Here is a 20,636-nt window from a genome sequence, read left to right as displayed (position 1 = left end):
ACGACTTGTCATGCAACTTTTATGTCTAAAGTTGCATGACAACTCGTACAAGTGTGAATGGAGCCTGTTCAGTAGTGATGGGCAAATCTGCCCAGGTTCAAATTTCAGCAAACCCAAACTGAAAAGAAAAAAAAAGATTGGGCAAAAGATACCATACAGGTGGAAGAGGGTCTTTTCGGTCCTTTTTGGATTCGAGGGCAATGTTGAATATACAAAAATCTTTTTTACCTGCTCTATTATTGCTGTGTTTATTCAGATGAAGTGTTTGTACATTGTGATTGCTGTAATTTGTCATAGGGAGACCAATCACAGTGAGCACAGATGTAAACAATGTAGTGTTTATATCTGAGAGCCCACCCCTTCCTCTTACAACAGAGGGTGTGGAGGTAAGACGAGCTAATGAATAAAGGAATGACCCATTCTTTAGTTGCAGAGCATAACACAGATCACAGCAGCAAATAAGGATCATTTTTAACCCTTTCATCCCCCTCTTCTCTCCTGCTATGAATTTGATCTTCATCCTGTCCCTGATGTGCTAAGAATTAAATGTGCTAAGATTTCCATGGACGCACCCGTGCAGGCTCGCTGCTGCATCCATTGACACAGACAGCGGGACTTAGTCCCGGCCCCCGTGTCACTGGAGTTGATTGACAGCAGCGGGAGCCAATGGCTTCTGCTGCTATTAATCTGTCCAATGAGGAAAGAGACTGTGGCTGGAGCCGCTGTGCTCATGCACATCATCGGATCGGGCTCAGGTAAGAAAAAGGGGCGCTCTGGGGGGGGAGCTTCAGCACAAAATGGTTATTACCTTAATGCATAGAATGCATTAACCACTTCAGCCCCGGAAGAATTTAGCCCCTTCCTGACCAGAGCACTTTTTGCGATTGGGCACTGCGTCGCTTTAACTGACAATTGCGCGGTCGTGTGAAGTTGCACCCAAACATAATTGACGTCCTTTTTTCCCCACAAATAGAGCTTTCTTTTGGTGGTATTTGATCACCTCTGCGGTTTTTATTTTTTGCGCTGTAAACAAGAAAGAGCGACAATTTTGAAAAAAAAGTAATATTTTTTACTTTTTGCTATAATATCCCAAAAAAAAAAAAAAAATTTTCCTCAGTTTAGGCCGATATGTATTCTTATACGTATTTTTTGGTTAAAAAAATCGCAATAAGTGTATATTGATTGGTTTGCGCAAAAGTTATAGCGATGTTTATCGTGACTGCGACATTATAGCGGACACATCGGACACTTTTGACACTATTTTGGGACCATTCACATTTATACAGCGATCAGTGCTATAAAAATTGCACTGATTACTGTATAAATGACACTGGCAGGGAATGGGGTTAAACACTAGGGGGGGATCAAGGGGTTTATTGTGTCCTAGGGAGTGATTTTAACTGTGGGGGGGATGGGCTACCACTGACATGACAGCGATCCCTGCTCCCGATGACAGGGAGCAGAAGCTCTGTCATGTCACAAGGCAGAACAGGGAAATGGCTTGTTTGTGCCTCCGTGACATGATCGCGGGACATAGAGTCTGCGGGCACGGTCACAGAGTAAGTGGCGGGCGCACAATGCCGCGTCTTAAAGGGGACGTACCTGTACGCCCATTTGCGCAGCCGTGCCATTGTGCCGATGTATATCGTCTTGCTCTGGTCGGCAAGCTGTTAAGGTGGAAAAAACCTTGAGGCTTTACAACCCATTTCCTCCCTTATACTCCCACACTCCCAAGACATGCCGGTAGGTTAATTTGCCCCTGTCTAAATTGGCCTTAGTATGTGTATGTATGAATGTGAGTTACGGACCTCAAATTGTAAGCTCTTTGAGGGCAAAAAAATAAATTATTTTGGCAATTAGAGCAATTGTCAGTCAAACTATCACAGTAATAGAAAATGGAAAAATTACCTGGTAATATAAGGGTATTACAGGCTGGGATATTACTAGTGGGCTGGACAGTCTCAGCACCCGGTGTACCATGGTGCACATATTTGGCTGTGCAATAGATTTTTTTTTTCCATTTACAATTGCTTCTATACAGCAGGTAGTACCCCCATCCAACTTTAATTTGTTTTTTTTTTTTAAAGTTTTTTTTCATTTGATTTTTTTTTTTTTCCTTGCTTTAGCATGGTACATTTGTTTTTGCATTAAACACTAATAAGTCTGCTTTGACTGGCAGAAAATGACCAGTAGTTTGCTGTGGGTGTCCTTTTTGTCACGGATGTGAAACCATCCTCTTACTCCTGGACGATTTCTATCAAGCTTCCTCTAGGAATTTACAGACCGCGAGTGATGCAGCAGTGTAAAATTGGCCAGCAGCAGGATATATTTGAAATGCTGAAATGGTAGAGAAAAGACAGGCATTTTACTTCAAGAATTAACAGGCTGCACTCAGATGACACAGCAGTGTTAAATTGGCCAGCAGTAGACCAACTTTTTAGCTAAAGAGGACAGGCTGTGGTTTTACTACAAGAGTTGAGATACTGCAGATGACGCAGCAGTGTAAAATAGGCCAACAGCAGGACAATTTTAATGAGCAAGGCTATACCCAAATTTACTGGAAACAAAGAGCACAGGCTGGAGTTTTATTACAAGAATTAAAATACTGCAGAGGACACAGCAGTGTAAATTAGGCCAGCAGCAAGACCGTTATATTTCAGGAATAGGCCAAACTAGTGTATGCCTAACTTTTATTTAAATGTTGGGTATGTGGGGGCTGTAACAAATCTGAGTGATGTAGGGTAGTTTAGGTGCACACTGTTCTTACCATGTATTTTTTCTTTCAAATGATGTGTGCTGTGAAAAAGTAGAAGGCTCCAAGATCAAGGTGGTCAGTAATAAGCAAATGCTTTGAGCTCCCCCAAACTTGAAAAAAACAAAAAATTAAAACCCCAAAATACACCCCCCCATCATGAGACTAAGCTGTTTTTAAGGGAAGCATGGCATCAAAATAAAGCAGTTTGATCATCGAATTAAAGCCTCTATCACCATAACGCAGTGTTTCTCAACTCCAGTCCTCAAGGCGCCCCAACAGGTCATATTTTTAGGATTTCCCTCAGATGAAATGGCTGCTGTGGTAATTACTAAGGCAGTGAAACTGCTCAAATCACCTGTGCAAAATAATGGAAAGCCTGAAAACATGACCTGTTGGGGCGCCTTGAGGACTGGAGTTGAGAAACACTGCCATAACGTGTGTGTATGTATATGTGTGTGTGTATATATGTGTATATATATATATATATATATATATATATATATATATATATATATAATTATAATATATTATACATTATACATACACACACAATGTTTGTTTTTAAAGGTAAGCCTTGCATTAGAGGAAAAAAAATAATTAAATGGAAGATAAGCCAACAATAACAAAATGCACCAACAGTGTTTTAGCCATATTTCTTTTCACTTAATGCATTCCCTGGCTGAAGGTAAAAAAAATGCTTGCCTCCCCCCACCATAAATACTTACCCGAGCCCTGCCTGTCCAGTGCTGTGCCTGTCTTAAGTGGTGCTGGTCTATGTACCTCTCACAGAGGCAGCAGCAGGAAACCATTGGCTCCTGCTGTTGTCGATCAAATCCTTAGAGGAGAGAGCGCGGGGCAGACCAAGAAATGCTGTGTGTCTATGGATGCACACAGCCCAGCTTGGAAGCGAGCAAGCTGCTTGCTATGAGGGCACACACAGGAGAGGTGAAGCTGAGAGCACTGGCAAGGGCCCCAGAAGAGAAGGTCCGGAACCGCTTTGTGCAACACCATTGAACAAAGCAGGTAAGTATAACCTGTTTATTTTTTTAGCAAAAAACTAAGCCTTACAACCGCTTTAAATTTTTAGTTTCCTAACTGATCGTTATCTTTCTCTTTGCTTCACCCACAACAGCTTCCAATTTACACCATGGCTGCTCTGTACCCTGCCCTCCCCTTTTTATAATGAAGGGCCAGCTTAACTGAAATCCCTCTTATTGACCCTTCTAGGACCTAGTTTGAAGACCATTCAGTGCATTATGATTAAAACAAATTATCCTGGACAAAGCTGCACATTCATTTGCAGGGACTGCGAATCTCGAACCTCCAGGATTCTCCTTGAACCCAAACCTCATCCGTAGCATTTAGAAAGCCCCCATTGGTGTTATAGATTTTCCCATTGGTAAGATAAACTCTGTCAAGGATTTCAGTTCATACTTGGGGGTTAATTTACTAAAACTGGAGAGTGCAAAATCATATGCAGCTGTGCATACGATTGTGATATGGGGGCTCTGTGAGGGGGGAGTCTGTGATGGGGGGGCTCTGTGATCACCCTCTGTCCACACCTGTCATGTTTCCTGTCTTGCTTGAATAAGGGAGGGGGAGTGCTGCGATCTTATGAAAGTGTGTAATATCAATGGGGAGGGCTCTGTAATATGGGAGATCTGTGATATAGGGGCGTTCTGTGATATGGGGGTGTTCTGTGAGTTGCAAGTTCCATTGGCAGACTCCAAGACTTCGATAAGAGGACAGCCATGCAGGGAAAGGCATCCAGCAAGACGCCACATCTGCATGTGCAGGAATGCTGTCTCCTATGGCAACAGTCTTTAACAGTTCCTAACACAAAGCTTAACAGATCCTTTCTATTCCCCTACAATCACTCCTTGTGGTTATTCAGCGCACTGAGCTCCCGATCTCTCACTAGACCCGCTGATGCACTGCCACTGAATCCCTTGAGCTCCTCCAATCTTCATGGTGGTATCTTCCTTAAGCATCACCCTCGCTTCTCTGCTGGGTCCCTAGCTTGGCACTCAAGATACCTCTCAAGCTTCATCCCACTGGCCTGCTCGGTCCCTGGCTTGACACACAAGGCTGCTCTGCAAGCGTCACCTCCACTGTCTGGGTCCCTGACTTGGTACCCACTGAAGTTTCCCGATTCTTCACCGTCCCTGGTTGGTGAGAATACTGCTTTGGTACTTGCTTCAGTTACTGTGGTCCCTGGTAATGAGGTGGATGGTCCCTTAGTGGTGACAGCTTCCCCTCTACCTCCGACCACGACAGATTCTCCGGCCAGCAGAACCGTAAGTTTTGGTTGTACTTCTAGCCGCAGTCCCAACCCTGCTCTGCTCTCTTGCTTCTGGATAGGCCCTTAGACAGCCTAGCAGCCAGATGTGCCCAGGATAGGCCCAATCCCTGGCCTAGCAGCAATACAACACACATCCACCCAGACAGCCGTCCAGGTGGCACAGAACACAGATCACCTGACCTCACCCCGAATATATAGGCTCTCCCAGCAGGCCAAGGGATTCAAGAAAACCCTTGCCCATTGGCTGAGATACCCCATATACCCATAACCTGACCTTGCGCTGCCCTTCTCATATCTAGTACCACCCACCTAGTGGTAGAAGAGAAAAGTGTAACAAGGCCAAACTTGGGGGAAATCAATAGATTTCTAACAATCAACCAGGATAATTATGAGGTAAATGGGTAAATTTGTGAGGAGCAACCCTGCCTAAACTCCAGGGTGCTACAATAATGAGGGGACTTTGCATTTTAGAGAAACGTCTGCTTTAATGCTACAGCATACAATGCCATATTGTATGTTTTTGAACCTTTGTTGCAGTATGACTGTCCATGTGCACAAAGCCAGCTCTGGTATAGACATGGTAGAGTTTAGACTGGAGAACCTTGAATGGGCCTATAGAGTCCTCATCTCAACCCTTCTTGAATACCTTTGGGATGAATTGGAATGCCAATTGTGAGCCAGATCTTCTTGTCCTAAAACAGTACTTGCCCTCACAAATGCTCTTTTGGCTGAATGGATACCAATTCCCAGAGACACACTTTAAAATCTTATGGAAAGCCTTCCCACAAGTGCAAAGGCTGTTCTAGGCGAAAAGGGGGGGGGGGGGGAGTGGAACTTCATATTAATGCCCATTATTTTAGAATGGGATGTCCAACAAGCTCATTTACAGGTGCATCTCCAAAAATTAGAATGGCCTCAAAGTTTATTTCAGTAATTCAATTAAAGTGAAACTAGTATATTATTTAGATTCATTACACACAGAGTGATATATTTCAAGCATTTCTTTTAATTCTGATGATTATGGCTTACAGCTAGTGAAAACCCAAAATTCAGTATCTCAGAAAATTTTATTAGATAAGACCAATAAAAAAGGATTTTTAATACAGAAATGTTGGCTTACTGAAAAGTATGTCCATGTACAGTATAGTATGCACTCAATACTTGGTCGGGGCACCTTTTGCATGAATTACTGCATCAATGCGGTGTGACATGGAGGTGATCAGCCTGTGGCACTGATGAGGTGTTATGGAAGCCCAGGTTGCTTTGGTAGCGGCCTTCAGCTTGTCAGCATTGTTGGGTCTGGTGTCTCTAATCTTCCTCTTGACAATAACCCAGATTCTTTATAGGGTTTAGGTGAGGCGAATTTGCTGGCCAATACCATGATCATTAAACCAGGTATTGGTACTTTTGGCAATGTGGGCAGGTGCTGCCGGAAAATTAAATTGGCATCTCCATAAAGCTGGTCAGCAGAGGGAAGCATGAAGTGCTCTAGAATTTGCTGGTAGAGGCCTACGCTGACTTTGGACTTGATAAACACAGTGGACCAACACCAGCAGTCGTCAGACTGTGGAAACTTCACACTGCACCTCATGCAACTTGGATTCTGTGCCTCTGCACGCTTACTCCAGACTCTGGGACCTTGATTTCCAAATGAGATGCAAAGAGGACTTTGGACCACTGAGCAACAGTCCAGTCGTTTTTCTCCTTAGCCCAGGTAAGACGCTTCTGATGATGATTCTGGTTCATGAGTGGCTTGACACAAGGAATGCGACAGTTGTAGCCCATGTCCTAGATATGTTAGTGTGTGGTGGCTCTTGAAGCATTGACGCCAGCCGTAGTCCACTCCTTGTGAATCTCCCACAAATTCTTGAATGGCCTTTGCTTCACAATCCTCTCAAGGTTGCTTGTGCACCTTTCTACCACACTTTTTCATTCCACTCAACTTTCCATTGTTATGCTTGGATACAGAACTCTGTGAACAGCCGGCTTCTTTAGTAATGACCTTTTTTGACTTGCCCTCCTTGTGGAGAGTTCCAATGACTGTCTTCTGGACAACTGTGAAGCAGTCTTCCCCATGATTGTGTAACCTACTGATCCAGACTGAGAGAGCATTAAAAAATTGAAAGGCTCAGGAAACCTTTTACAGGTGTTTTGAGTTAACTAGCTGATTAGAGTGTGACACCATGAGCCTACAATATTGAACTTTTTCACAATACTGAATTTTAGGTTTTCACTAGCTGTAAGCCATAATCTTCAAAATTAAAAGAAACCTGCTTGAAATGTATCACTCTGTGTATAATGAATCAATAGAATGAGTTTCACTTTTTGAATTACTGAAATTAACTTTTTGATGATATTCTAATTTTTTGAGATGCTGTGATTGCCAGGTGTCCACAAAGTTTTGGACATTTAGTGTAACTAATCCTGTGCTATGTACACTTTGGTGAAACATCCTTATTTTTGGTTTAGTATTAAATGATTTTCATCTAGGTTATTACAAGTAGGGCATCTAATTAAGGCATTTTTGTAATAATTGGAGGCTCTTGGGTGGTATAGGGTTTTCAAGAAGGAAGTGCTGAGAACTTCTGACTGATAGAAGCACACATCACACACCACTATTTAGCAAATTGTTGGGTCCAGTACTGCCAAGGTAAATGTTCTTCCTTTCCTTTGGTTGCGCTAGCAAGAAAAGCCTGACCGAACCTGACAGGTGATATAGGAGAAAACTATAAGTTAGCACATTATGCATTCTAAGTCAGTATTAACTATGTCTAAGAAGCAATTTTGTATTCTATTATTGGCACATTTGTCATTTTCTTATTTTGTGATGGACAGAATGGTTGTTCAACTGGTAGCAATAAAAAGAGATGCTTTGCACTTTAATTTTTTTTTTCTTTAAACTCTAGAAACTACTAAAGGCGGTGAAGGGATCTAGTGGTTTTAGAGACAGTTGCTGGTGCCGATAGTCAAGTAGAGCAATGGGACCCTTCACACATTTTAAACAATCATTAAAATCACTTTAATGCAAGCCCTTACTCACCGCCATACCTATAAGCAATGAGGAGAAATTCAACTTGAAAATCCAGAAAATCTGTTTTTTTTTTTCCCTTGCCTTTCAAGATTCTGTTATGCATAACAGTCTAAACAAACCACAGATGTTTTATGCTGTTCTATGTTCTGATCTTTGAGAATTAATTGCTTCACAGTGCTTGCCGCTATAAAGGTCCGGAATGGCTTGTTTTTGAGCTCCTTTACTGTTTAAGAAAATGTGAAAACAGACTGGGCACAGACATACTTTAAGACTTTTTTTTTTTACTTGGATTTCTATTGATCTATTACTTGTCACTGGACCCCTAGTGGACCCTTTGAGGGAACATGATGAAAAAACTACACACATTGGGTGATCGTTCAGCACAAAGCCTTGAGAAATATGTTAGTAGTTTGGCTGAAAGTTCCAGTTGTGTTTTTGGGAGGATTTCAGGAGCCAATAAATGGCCACTAGCATGACAGGGCTGCTTTGTGGTCATGTGTATCCAGTTACTTGCAATGGCATATGTGGTTTTACATGGAGAATCCTATTATTATTATTATTATTATTATTTAAGGTACTTATATTGCGCCGTCAATTTACGCAGTGCTTTACATATACATTGTACATTCATATCAGTCCCTACCCTCAAGGAGCTTACAATCTAAGGTCCCTAACTCACATTCATATACTAGGGCCAATTTAGACAGAAGCTAATTAACATACCAGCATGTCTTTGTAGTGTGGGAGGAAACCGGAGTACCCGGAGGAAACCCACACAGGCACAGGGAGAACATGCAAACTCCAGGCAGGTAGTGTCGTGGTTGGGATTCGAACCAGCGACCCTTTTTACTGCTAGGCGAGAGTGCTACACACTACACCACTGTATACGTTGTCATACAAACGTTTCTTGTTGTGGCTTTTTGGCGCAGTATACGTGCTGTTTGTTTAGGCTGTTAAGATTCTGCCTTGAATAAAAGGCAAGGGGAAAGAAACCTGCCTTTTGAGTTGCACAAAACCACATGTTTTCATTGTACACCATTACAACCACCTAGCTGCCAACCTAACGTCCAATGACTTCAGTTAATAAGGAGGGTGTCCGTTCCCTGCATATATCATCCTTGTTTGACCCTTCTTTGCGCCTCTCCCCATTAGCTTTGGGGTCTCATTAACCAAGTGATGGAGAAAAATTGAGGGAGAAATGAAACACTGGAATACTAGTCAGTACCTGTTTGCAAAAGTGTATTTGCTTTGGAAGAATAAATCACTTCTAACGTTGGGTGTCCTACTATTAGAATAGTTTTTTCATTTGAGAATGGGGCGCCTCAAGGCTGTCCAGAATTTTGTAGGGTGCCTCCAGATTGTCCAGAATTTTAACCACTTCAGCCCTGGAGGGTTTTACTCCCTTACAGCGGAACTTTGGTCATTTTTTCATCTTTCTGTCTATTAAATCATCTGCCCTTGTTTTAACTTTGGATAGTAAAACACTTGTCTGGTCATTAGCCTAGGCTTATGACATCATGCACAGCTGTTTCTCTCACTCTGAGTTTGCCAAGAAGGGAAGGGGATGAGTCATGAGGGCCAATGAGAGCTGCAGAGCTGGAGGTGTGCCTCTGTGTGTCTGTAAATCCAGGAAGTTAACAAGGCAGCAGCTTCAGCTGTCCACAGTTAAAATGGTTGCAGCCAGACTCCGTGCAGGGGGAGATTTCTGCAGCATATTTGGCAAGTACAGAATCACAGTATATATAAAATAATATGCAAAGTGGTTGGAGGGAAGCAGAATGGCAAATATGTTTTTATTACAAATTATGTGAGAAGACTGCAGTTCCTCTTTAATGACCCGGCCACTTTTTGTGATATGGCACTGCGTTGCTTTAACTGACAATTGCACAGTCGTGCGATGCTGTAACCAAATAAAAAATATTTCTCCACAAATGGAGCTTTCTTTTGGTGGTATTTAATCACCTCTGTGGTTTTTTTTTTTTTTTTTTTTTTTTTTTTTTTTTTTGCACTATAAACAAAAAAAAACGAAAAGTTTGAAAAAAAAACAATATTTTTTACTTTCTGCTATGAAACATACCCAATAAAAAAAAAAAAACTTCATCAATTTAGGCCAATATATATTCTACATATTTTTGGTAAAAAAAAATCCCAATAAGCGTATATTGATTGGTTTGCGCAAAAGTTATCGCATCTACAAACTATGGGAAATTTTTTTGGTATTTTTAATTTTTTACTAGTAATGGCGGCGATCAGTGATTTTTAGTGGGACTGCGACATTGTGGCGGACAAATCGGACACACTTGACACTTTTTTTTTTTTTTGGAACCGGTGACATTATTACAGTGATCAGTGCTAAAAATATGCACTGTTACTGTACTAATAACACTGGCAGGGAAGGGGTTAACACCAGGGGTGATAAAGTTGTGTGTTCCTAGGGGATACTTTCTAACTGTGTGGGGAATTGACTCGCTGGATGAACAGAGATCCGTGTTCCTGCTTAGCAGGAAAACAAGAACTCTCTGTTTACACCTGACAGAACAGCGATCTGTCTTGTTTACATTGGCAGACCACCATCCTGCCTCTCTGGGGAGCAATCGTGGGTGGCCGGCGTACATTGCATCTGCCGGACTAGCTGATTGGCTCCCCCTCTGGCCAATCAGCGCACACGCCCCCGCTGGCTGTTACACGAAATGACGTACAGGTACGTCGTTTCGCGCAATAGAGCCGACTTGCTGCAGTATATGTACTGCTGCCGGTCGGCAAGTGGTTAAAGGGTGCCTTGACTAAAAAAAAGGTTGAGAAACACATTTTAGAATGTGAATGGTCATGGAGCACCCAATGACAAAATGTGATTTATAGCTAGTTACATGGGAGACTGATTTTGCAAAGTGGCATGCTTACAGTTTAATTTGATGTGAGTTGCTAGCATTGGATTTATTACATAATTATTATTTTAGTACAGGTATTTTTACATGCTTAGCGTATGTAAAGCCAAAACTTGTTTTAACGTTTTGTATAATTTAGAGAATGGTTAAAACTAGGGGTGCAACGGATCAAAAAACTCACGGTTCGGATCGTTCCTCGGATTAGGAGTCACGGTTCGGATCATTTTCGGATCAACAAAAAAAAAAAATCTCCCCCACTGTAATATCCACAATCTCCCTATTGGCAGGGTGTGGCAGAGTATTGGCAGAGTATTGTCAGGGCATTGCAGAGTATTGTCAGGGCATTGCAGAGTATTGTCAGGGCATTGCAGAGTATTGTCAGGGCATTGCAGCAGGGCATTGCAGAGTATTGGCAGGGCATTGCAGAGTATTGGCAGGGCATTGCAGAGTATTGGCAGGGCATTGCAGAGTATTGGCAGGGCATTGCAGAGTATTGGCAGGGCATTGCAGCAGAGCATTGCAGAGTATTGGCAGGGCATTGCAGAGTATTGGCACTGCTGCCATCCGATCTCTCCCCTCCACTGTACAGATCAGTACACAGAGGGGAGAGAGGAACCGGCGTCATGACATGACGCCGGTTTGTTACAAGTGATCGCTCCGTCATTTGACGGAGCGATCACATGCTAAACGGCCGCCGGGTGTACCAAGATGGCCGCCGCTCCAGAACTAGGCCGAAGCCACGGCCTTTCCTATGGCCGAGGCCACAGAGCGCTCCGTGGATCGCAGGTGTCCCGTACGGATCAACCTCCGAGGATCGGATCACTGATCGATGACGATCCGTTGCACCCCTAGTTAAAACCCATCAAGTTTGTTTTTTTTGTCTTCTGTGTTTGGTAGATTTCCCTAAATTCTCATCTACGATACAGGACAGGAAGTGAGAGAAATTGGACATTTGTCCCTTGAAAACATGTCCCCATTTGATGATTTCCCTTCTGTTTCTCTTCTGTGAACTGTACATTTTTGGATTTTCCCTCACTTTCAGTCTCAGGACATAGAGACCAACAAGTATCTAGTGCAAGGGCCTGCCCGATTGCATACAAGATAATTGGATAGTTTGGGTAGGTCCTCCATAAAGTTTTGGTAAATGTAATGTTGATTGTACAGAGATTGTATGGAGAGCCTAAGACATATGACCTCTGTGCAATGTGATGCCAAGCATTTGGAAGTGTTGCCTATTATTTAAAGACAATCAAATATCCACAGTATGATCTGTTCAGGCCTTGCTGGCTGTAGGGGTAAGCCGCTTGTTTCCGTCCATTTCACTCATGCTCATTGTCATCTCTTTGTGCCAACAGTGGGAACTGCTATGGTTTGCGATCCTCACCTTCACCTTCTTCCTCACCCTCACCTGGTTTTATTTCTGGTGGGAAGTTCACAATGACTACAATGAGTTCAACTGGTGAGTACATCAACTCTTTTCTCCAGTCTGCAAAACCATTATTGAACATCTGTGAGAGAATTAAAAACGTCTGTCCTGGATCATGATAGAAGGTTACCTTGTAGCACACAAAGGACTGTCTACTGCAGACTTCCCCAACCTTTACAGAATACAGAAGAACCCTTAAAATAACTTTCCGATCTCAAGGAACCCCATGTAAAAAATTGTCTATAGCTCATGATACATTAGTGTGGTGGTCAGTGGGAAGAAAGCTCCTTACACTTGTGGCCATTGGGAAGAATTCTCGCCTTACAGGTAGCTAAAAAGATCAATGGTGTCAGCGGCAACTTATCTGAATGGCTGAAATTACTGAAGGAACCCTGGTTGAGAAACCCTGCTCTATTGCAAGGATGTCCACAAAAAACTTCCCAGGGAGCCTCAGGGAAGGTGGGAGAGTAAGGGGGAGACTTGAAGCTAGAGTTCTGCTTTACGTCTGTTGTCAGCTGTTCACTGTATATAAATACAATGTCAGTGACCTTACATTTTCTAACAGGTAAGGAGATGTTATTCACAACTTGCTCACTGTCTTATGCAGCATTTTAGAATGGTCCAGATCATCCCTTATCAGCTGCCACTTGGAATGGGTCACATGACTGCTCATCATCTGCCATGTAGTCCTAAAAATAGGAAATATAGCAGTGAAGGGCCTTTATCTATAACTGGTTTAACTGAGACAGAAAGTCAGCGTGCTCCCTTCCAATGTCTGGGTCTTGCTTTCGAGCGATTCTGTAATTGAGTTTGTGGCGCTCCTATTAGAATGAGATGTAGAATCATGTCAGAGATGTTACTTGCCGGAGATGGCGTTCGTTCCAGATGGGCAACCATGAGATGGATGGCCTTTTTAATATTCAGGCACTGCATAATAGTTGAGTGATGGATACCCAGCGACTCTGTATGTCAAGTGGGAGAGCTCATCATGGTGATGCCGTCAGGACACCTCTTGTAATGGGCATAGAAGTAACTGCTCTGTTATCAGTGCTCTGTTTTATTAAAGTGAGACTAAATCGGCTCTATCCTCCTATTTTGGTAATTTATATACATTGGTAGGTTTCTAGGGGTGTGTGTGTGTGTGTGTTTTGTGTACGTATAGGTTTATATACAATTATACATTGCACCACTGACTACAGAATTGAGGGAATTTGTCACCCCACCCTGCTGAAACCCATGTGCTTGGTGGGTGAAACGCGTTGGTGTAGCGCCCCACACACTCCCCTTAAACCATGCCCAGGTAATCTACCACTTGACTGCACATATCCATTCATGACAAACAGGATGTGAAAGTTACGGAAACCGCAAGTGAGTGGCCAGCCGGAGATGGATGTACACTAAGCTTGCAACAGGGAACCCGAGTGACTTGCAGCACCAACATCAGCGGGTAACAGTGACAAGTGGATGCAGGAGGAAGGCTCCCCCCCCCCCATATTAAACATTTGAAAACCTTGTACTTATGCATAGTTTTTAAAGTGTAAAAAATCATTTAATTTTGTGTAGCGTTAGTCTAATTGGGACCACTGGTTATCGTATTTCACAAGCACAGATGTTGATGACCTAGGTTCCTCCTCACAGGTGCAGTGGCTGCCAGCACACACAGCACAGTTCAGGCAAACTGACAGAAGTATCAGTCTAGGGAGTGTGTATGTGTGTGTATATGTGTGTATGTATATATGTGTGTGTGTGTGTATATATATATATATATATATATATATATATGTGTGTGTGTATGTGTATATATATATATTATACACATACATTTTTTGGGGGGGGGGGGGGGTTGGATAGGATGTAGGGAAGTTGTATGGGATACTCAGAACAGGTCAGATCAGTACTCACAATGTCCCTTGGGTAATTGAGTGCCTCCTTCCAGTACTGCAGAACATATTCCAGTGAGGGGGAGGTTAACCAGACTCCTTAACACCCTCCAACTCCTTTCGACAGGGTTCTTGAGCAGAGTTCCAGATTGGCTCCAGGAGATGACTTGAAAATAGGCTCCCCAGCTCGAACAACAATTTGGAGTAGGATGGCTCAGGGTAGGGGGTAGCCACCCCTCACCTGAACAGGTGGCATCCCCTTACAGGAAACCCCTGCTGTTCTGCCATTCAGACTATACCCAGTCCCAGCCACCACCTGGGCCATCTTGGGTAAGAACTACAAAACAAAAATAATGCGCCAATCCAAAACGAAAAATCAGCCAGCACAACAATCGGACTAATTGTAACAAAGGTGAAAAAATGGATAAGTGTGGCGCTAAACCATATATGTGCGTTGTTGGGTGAAACCTGACAGAATAGACATCTGGAAGGGAAAAAACCCAATAAAGTGTATTTAATAAAACACGAATTTAATCGTGTATGGATTAATATATAGACATTATAGTCAAGATAAGTGACACAAAGGTGGTGATAGAAACAATATATGTGTTATATTACTAAACACTAAAGGAGCACTATATAAACTAGTGGGTGACACTAATAGTATCGGGTCACCGTGAGATGGTGATAAAAGAAGTATAGATCATGAAAAGAATAGATAGTTAAATAAAACTAACAAAAACCTCTTAAAGGAACAGTGACATCAATGTCTGATGGACATAAAGTGAACCAATGTAAGTGAAGAGGATGTGTCAAATTGACGATATGAACTACTTTCAAAACTAAGAGTCCAATCTGGATAAATAAATAACCAACATAACTAGAAGTCCAACACAAATGAATAAGTAGGCATCTAGGAATGTAGCTGGAAGATCAGCAGCAACCGAGACCAATGGTGTGGGGCCCCTAGATCCAGGGATGGCATCCACAAAATAAGGTATCCAACATATATGAGAGAGGGATAGGCAAGAATACCCTTACCGGCAATGGTGGACTCCACAGCCAGCGGCTTAGGAGTCAGACAAGCTTGAGGCAGGGATATGAGGTGTTCCCACAGCGATAGAAGATGGTGGAGAAAACTGCGGCACTCACCGACCGAACCTCTCTTGTCCCAGAAACTCTCGATATCACAGGTGCAGATAGGAAACTGCTCACAAAGAAGTTGCCTCCATGACGTTGGAAAGGGTCCTCATAAAAGATGGGATCAAAAAAGAAGACTTCCCCATAGTGTAAATAAGCTTTTTGAGGAGCTTTATTTAAAAAAACAACAATAAAATACACCCTGACCCAAAAATTGGAGTCCGGTATAGAGCAATAAAAAGCGCTTGGATCAAAGATAGTGGCAAGACAGGCATCAACACCCATTTAAAGAACCTTCACACCACCTAGTACGTTCTAGACAATAAACACATAACCAAAAGATATATACTGCGCTACGTGCTGCGTCACCACCATCCACCGCTGATCCCGGAAGCAACGGGCAGCAGCTGTGAGCCGGCCGGCATTGTTTGTGTACACACGCGATTTTAATTCTACAACATTGTAAGTGCATTTTTTTATGATTTTTTTACCAATAAATGTCAGTATTACGCTATGGAGCTTTTTCTTTCATTTTTGGGATTTGAGTGCCAGCTTAACATCCAGCGGACCCCCTGAGTAGAGACCCTAGGAGCCTTATTTTTGATAAAGACCCAGTGGCTGGGGGACACAGCCACCTGCATATACGATCTCCTTAAACAAGAGATCTAAATATCTGGTAAGGGGCAGATCGTTTTGTTTGGTGGAGGAATTTCCCTATTATCACATTCTCCAGGGTGACAACAGTGCATGCTTCACATCAACAGAAGAGTGGTGCTTTATATCAATATTATTGATGCCTTTTCATTCTTTTACTGGTGAAAGACATTTTTAAAAAAAGGAACGTTTTTGTATGGACCTTGTTCAACATATTTGATGTCTGATTGCACATATACAAAAGAAGTAATCCTATATGTCACGTATTTTTGGTAATTTGTGTATGTATATGTTATGGTCATTTTAAATGGTTTTTGACCACACTCACCTAGACAATAAACACCTTGTGCCTTGATGCATTCCACCGGACTTGAAATTGGGGGGAGAGAGCTACCAGGGGGGGGGGGGGCTTTAAAGACAAAGACACCATAATTGCATTGGCCGGGAATCGAACCCGGGCCTCCCGCGTGGCAGGTGAGAATTCTACCACTGAACCACCAATGCGCCACGGGTGTTGATGCCTGTCTTGCCACTATCTTGGGACCCTTTCCAACTTCATGGAGGCAACTTCTTTGTGAGCAGTTTCCTATCTGCACCTGTGATATCGAGAGTTTCTGGGACAAGAGAGGTTCGGTCGGTGAGTGCCGCAGTTTTCTCCACCATCTTCTATCGCTGTGGGAACACCTCTTATCCCTGCCTCAAGCTTGTCTGACTCCTAAGCCGCTGGCTGTGGAGTCCACCATTGCCGGCAAGGGTATTCTTGCCTATCCCTCTCTCATATATGTTGGATACCTTATTTTGTGGATGCCATCCCTGGATCTAGGGGCCCCACACCATTGGTCTCGGTTGCTGCTGATCTTCCAGCTACATTCCTAGATGCCTAGATTGTGTTGGACTTCTAGTTATGTTGGTTATTTATTTATCCAGATTGGACTCTTAGTTTTGAAAGTAGTTCATATCGTCAATTTGACACATCATCTTCACTTACATTGGTTCACTTTATGTCCATCAGACATTGATGTCACTGTTCCTTTTAAGAGGTTTTTGTTTTATTTAACTATCTTTTCTTTTCATAATTTATATTTCTTTTATCACCATCTCATGGTGACCCGATACTATTAGTGTCACCCACTAGTTTATATAGTGCTCCTTTAGTGTTTAGTAATATAACACATATATTGTTTCTATCACCACCTTTGTGTCACTTATCTTGACTATAATGTCTATATATTAATCCATACACGATTAAATTCGTGTTTTATTAAATACACTTTATTGGGTTTTTTCCCTTCCAGATGTCTATTCTGTCAGGTTTCACCCAATAACGCACATATATGGTTTAGCGCCACACTTATCCATTTTTTCATCTTGGGTAAGACCATATAAATCTTCATGCTGCCTATTTGCCTTGCTCCATGCCTATGTTCCAGAACCAGCCACAGTTTTCTAGAAGACAGGGAAGAGCAACCAAACCCGCAGAACATCTACCAAAGACAATCAACATTGCGCCGCTGACTACAGAGTGGAGGGTATTTGTCACCCCACCCTGCTGAAACACAGGTGCTAGGTGGGTGAAACGCGTTGTAGCGCCCCAAGCACTCCCCTTTATTCAACCATGCCCAGGCAATCTACCACCTGATTGCCCATATCCATTCACGACAAACAGGAAGTGGAAGTTGCGGAAACCGGAAGCAAAACCGGAAGTGAGCGGCCAGACAGAGATGGATGTACACTAAGCTTGCAACAGGGGAACCCAAGTGACTTGCAGCACCAACTTCAGCGGGCAACAGTGACAAGTGGATGCAGGAAGAAGGCCCCCCCACCACAGAAAATGGTGGACAACTACATGTGAGGTCCTACCTCCTCGCTGAAGAGGAATATTGTCAGTGCCCTGTGCATCTTAGTGAGGGCCTTCCCACAGACTGGGGTATTAGCAGTGATGTGATCACAGATTGTGTCACAAATCTATGTGAATAGTCTGGAGTTGCACAATGATAATTCAAACAAGGGAGACGCTGCTCCAGGTGAGCAGTCACTACAGTCCGGATGCGCTGAGTGCAAACCAGGTTTGAAGAAGCACTGAGGTCAGTGTGAAACGTACGCGTCACCTACTGGGCTCGGACACTCTTTGTTGGCTGTCATTTGGTATTTTTGGAATAAAATTGTTAAAACGTTCCTGTGGTGTGCAGCCGTTCTTTTCTTCCTGTTGCACTTTGATACCCAGTGACCACACTTGAATTGTCCCATCACCACTTGTATCATTCATCCCTATGCCATACATTTTGACATTGAATCCCTTCCAGTTTGGTTTTGAGCATTTATGTTACTGCCCTTTGTTGGGTTTGTGCAGACAGCAGTGGCTTTGAATTGGTGAATACCATAGGAACTCAGTACTTGGATATAACGTCCACTGCTGTATTTGTATGCTGGTCCGCCATAGACTCCCTCCTTTGCACTTGAGTGATGACACAGGGCATAAGGGGGCCTGAATGTTCTCAAGGTAGGCACCTAGCATTCAGTTGCAGGTGCCCCGTGGGTTTCCCAGGAGCCCTTCAGACCAGTCTGTAGGTGTCATCCGTTACGTTTTTACACTGTCAGGAAAAGATGTACACGATTGCAGATTTTGTATAGATTTTACCAATACTGGAGACACAGGGTATACCTTGGGCCTGGATGTCCTAAAGGCAGGCACATAACATGTAGCTGCAAGTGCCTTGTAGGTTTCCCAGGACCCCTCTAAACCCCCTTTACATGTGTCATCTTTACTAACCTGTTTAGTGTCTTGTATGGATGGAAGTGGCATGGCTGGTATCCCGGGAGTGTGTTTTTAGAAAGTCAACGTTGTAGTTTTAAACTTTTTTTGCCATCTTTTGTGAATGTTTACAAATTGTCTATTTGTGTGCAAATTTTCAGTAAAGCTTATCTTAGGAGTACTCCGATGCATGTTCCCAGCTCTCTTCTTGAAGGTACGGCCCCTCTTTTTTGAGGATATCTTTCCTCACCCCCTGCCTGTTCTGAATCCATATTGGTCCTCATTGGTGAACTCCATCCTCACTTTGGATGAGTCAGAACTCCTACCATTGACCTGGTCAGTTGACACTCTGGCCCAAAGGTCCATGTCCTTTCCCTTATCCCATTCCCCTTTTTTGATACTGCTTTCTTATTAGAAAGCCCACTATTTTTTTTAAACCGTGCCGTGGATTTACAGTGTGGGGAAAATGTATTTGCTCCCCTTCTGATTTTGTACATTCGCCCACTGACAAATTATCAATCTATAATTTTAATGGTAGGTTTATTTTAACAGTGAGAGACAGAATAACAAAAATATCCAGAAAAACGCATTTCAAAACGGTTATAAATTGATTTGGATTTTTATGGGTGAAATATGTATTTGATCCCCTATCAATGTGCAATATTTTTGCCTCCCAGGTGTCTTCTATACAGATAACGAGCTGAGATTAGGAGCACACTCTTAAAGGAAGTGCTCCTAATCTCTGCTTGTTACCTGTATAAAAGACACCTGTCCACAGAAGCAATCAGATTCCAATCTCTCCACCATGGCCAAGACCAAAGAGCTGTCCAAGGAGAACAAGATTGGACAAGACAAGTTTGTAGACCTACACAGGACATGATTGTAGACCTACACACGGCTGGAATAGGCTACAAGACCATCGCCAAGCAGCTTGGTGTGAGGGTTACGACAGTTGGTGCGATTACTCACAAATGGAAGAAACCCAAAACAGAGGCGGCTCTCTAATTAGGCAAATTAGGTGGTCGCCTAAGGCCTCGCACTCACAGGGGCCTCGCGGCCTCCTAATTTGCCTGTTCTCAATCACTGAAATTGACGCCGGCGGCTCCGCCTACCCCCACTGGGACTCTGTGGATTAGGAGCTGATGGACAAATCAGACACTGCCCGCAGCCTGAGGAATAGCGGCCTCATCACGGAGCGTCCCAGTCCGTGGGGCCTCATGTGTACGTTTTGCCTAAGGCCTCACAAAGCCTAGAGCCGCCTCTGACCCAAAATAACTGCCATTCTTGTGGAGTTTCAGTGATCATTAGAACAGGGAGGAATCAGCCCAGAACTACATGGGAGAATCTTGTTGATCTTAAGGCAGCTGGGAGTAAAGTCACCAAGAAAACGATTGGTAACACACTGCGCCCTGAAGGATTGAAATCCTGCAGCGCCCGCAAGGTTCCCCTGCTCAAGTAAGCACATGTACAGGCCCGTCTGAAGTTTGCTAATGAATATCTGAATGATTCAGAGGAGAACCGGGTGAAAGTGTTGTGGTCAGATGAGACCAAAATCTAGCTCTTTGGCATCAAATCGCCCTGTTTGGGGGAGGAGGAATGATGCCTATGACCCCAAGAACACCATCCCCACCGTCAAACGTGGAGGTGGAAACATTATGCTTTGGGGGTGTTTTTCTGCTAAGGGACAGGACAACTTCACTGCATCAAAGGGACGGTAGGCGGGGCCATGCACTGTCAAATCTTGGGTGAGAACCTCCTTCCCTCAACCAGGACACTGAAAATGGGTCGTGGATGGGTATTCCAGCATGACA

At 43.2% G+C, this 20,636-nt stretch overlaps 1 protein-coding gene across 4 annotated transcripts in view; it reads left to right on the top strand.

Moving 5' to 3' along the window:
- GDPD5 (glycerophosphodiester phosphodiesterase domain containing 5) overlaps nt 1-20,636 on the top strand; it is a gene marked incomplete at its 5' end in the record, with an annotated part of 273,877 nt that overhangs the window by 166,105 nt on the left and 87,136 nt on the right. For all 4 annotated transcript variants that reach the window (XM_073612890.1, XM_073612888.1, XM_073612889.1 and 1 more), the window contains 1 exon segment: nt 12,329-12,432. In XM_073612890.1, coding sequence (XP_073468991.1) covers nt 12,329-12,432 — 104 coding nt within the window.

This window comes from Aquarana catesbeiana, linkage group LG02 (assembly GCF_042186555.1).
Source record: "Aquarana catesbeiana isolate 2022-GZ linkage group LG02, ASM4218655v1, whole genome shotgun sequence".
NCBI lineage: Eukaryota > Metazoa > Chordata > Amphibia > Anura > Ranidae > Aquarana > Aquarana catesbeiana.
The sequence above is the reverse complement of the archived record's forward strand: the minus strand, read 5'-3'. Positions and strand labels throughout refer to the sequence as shown.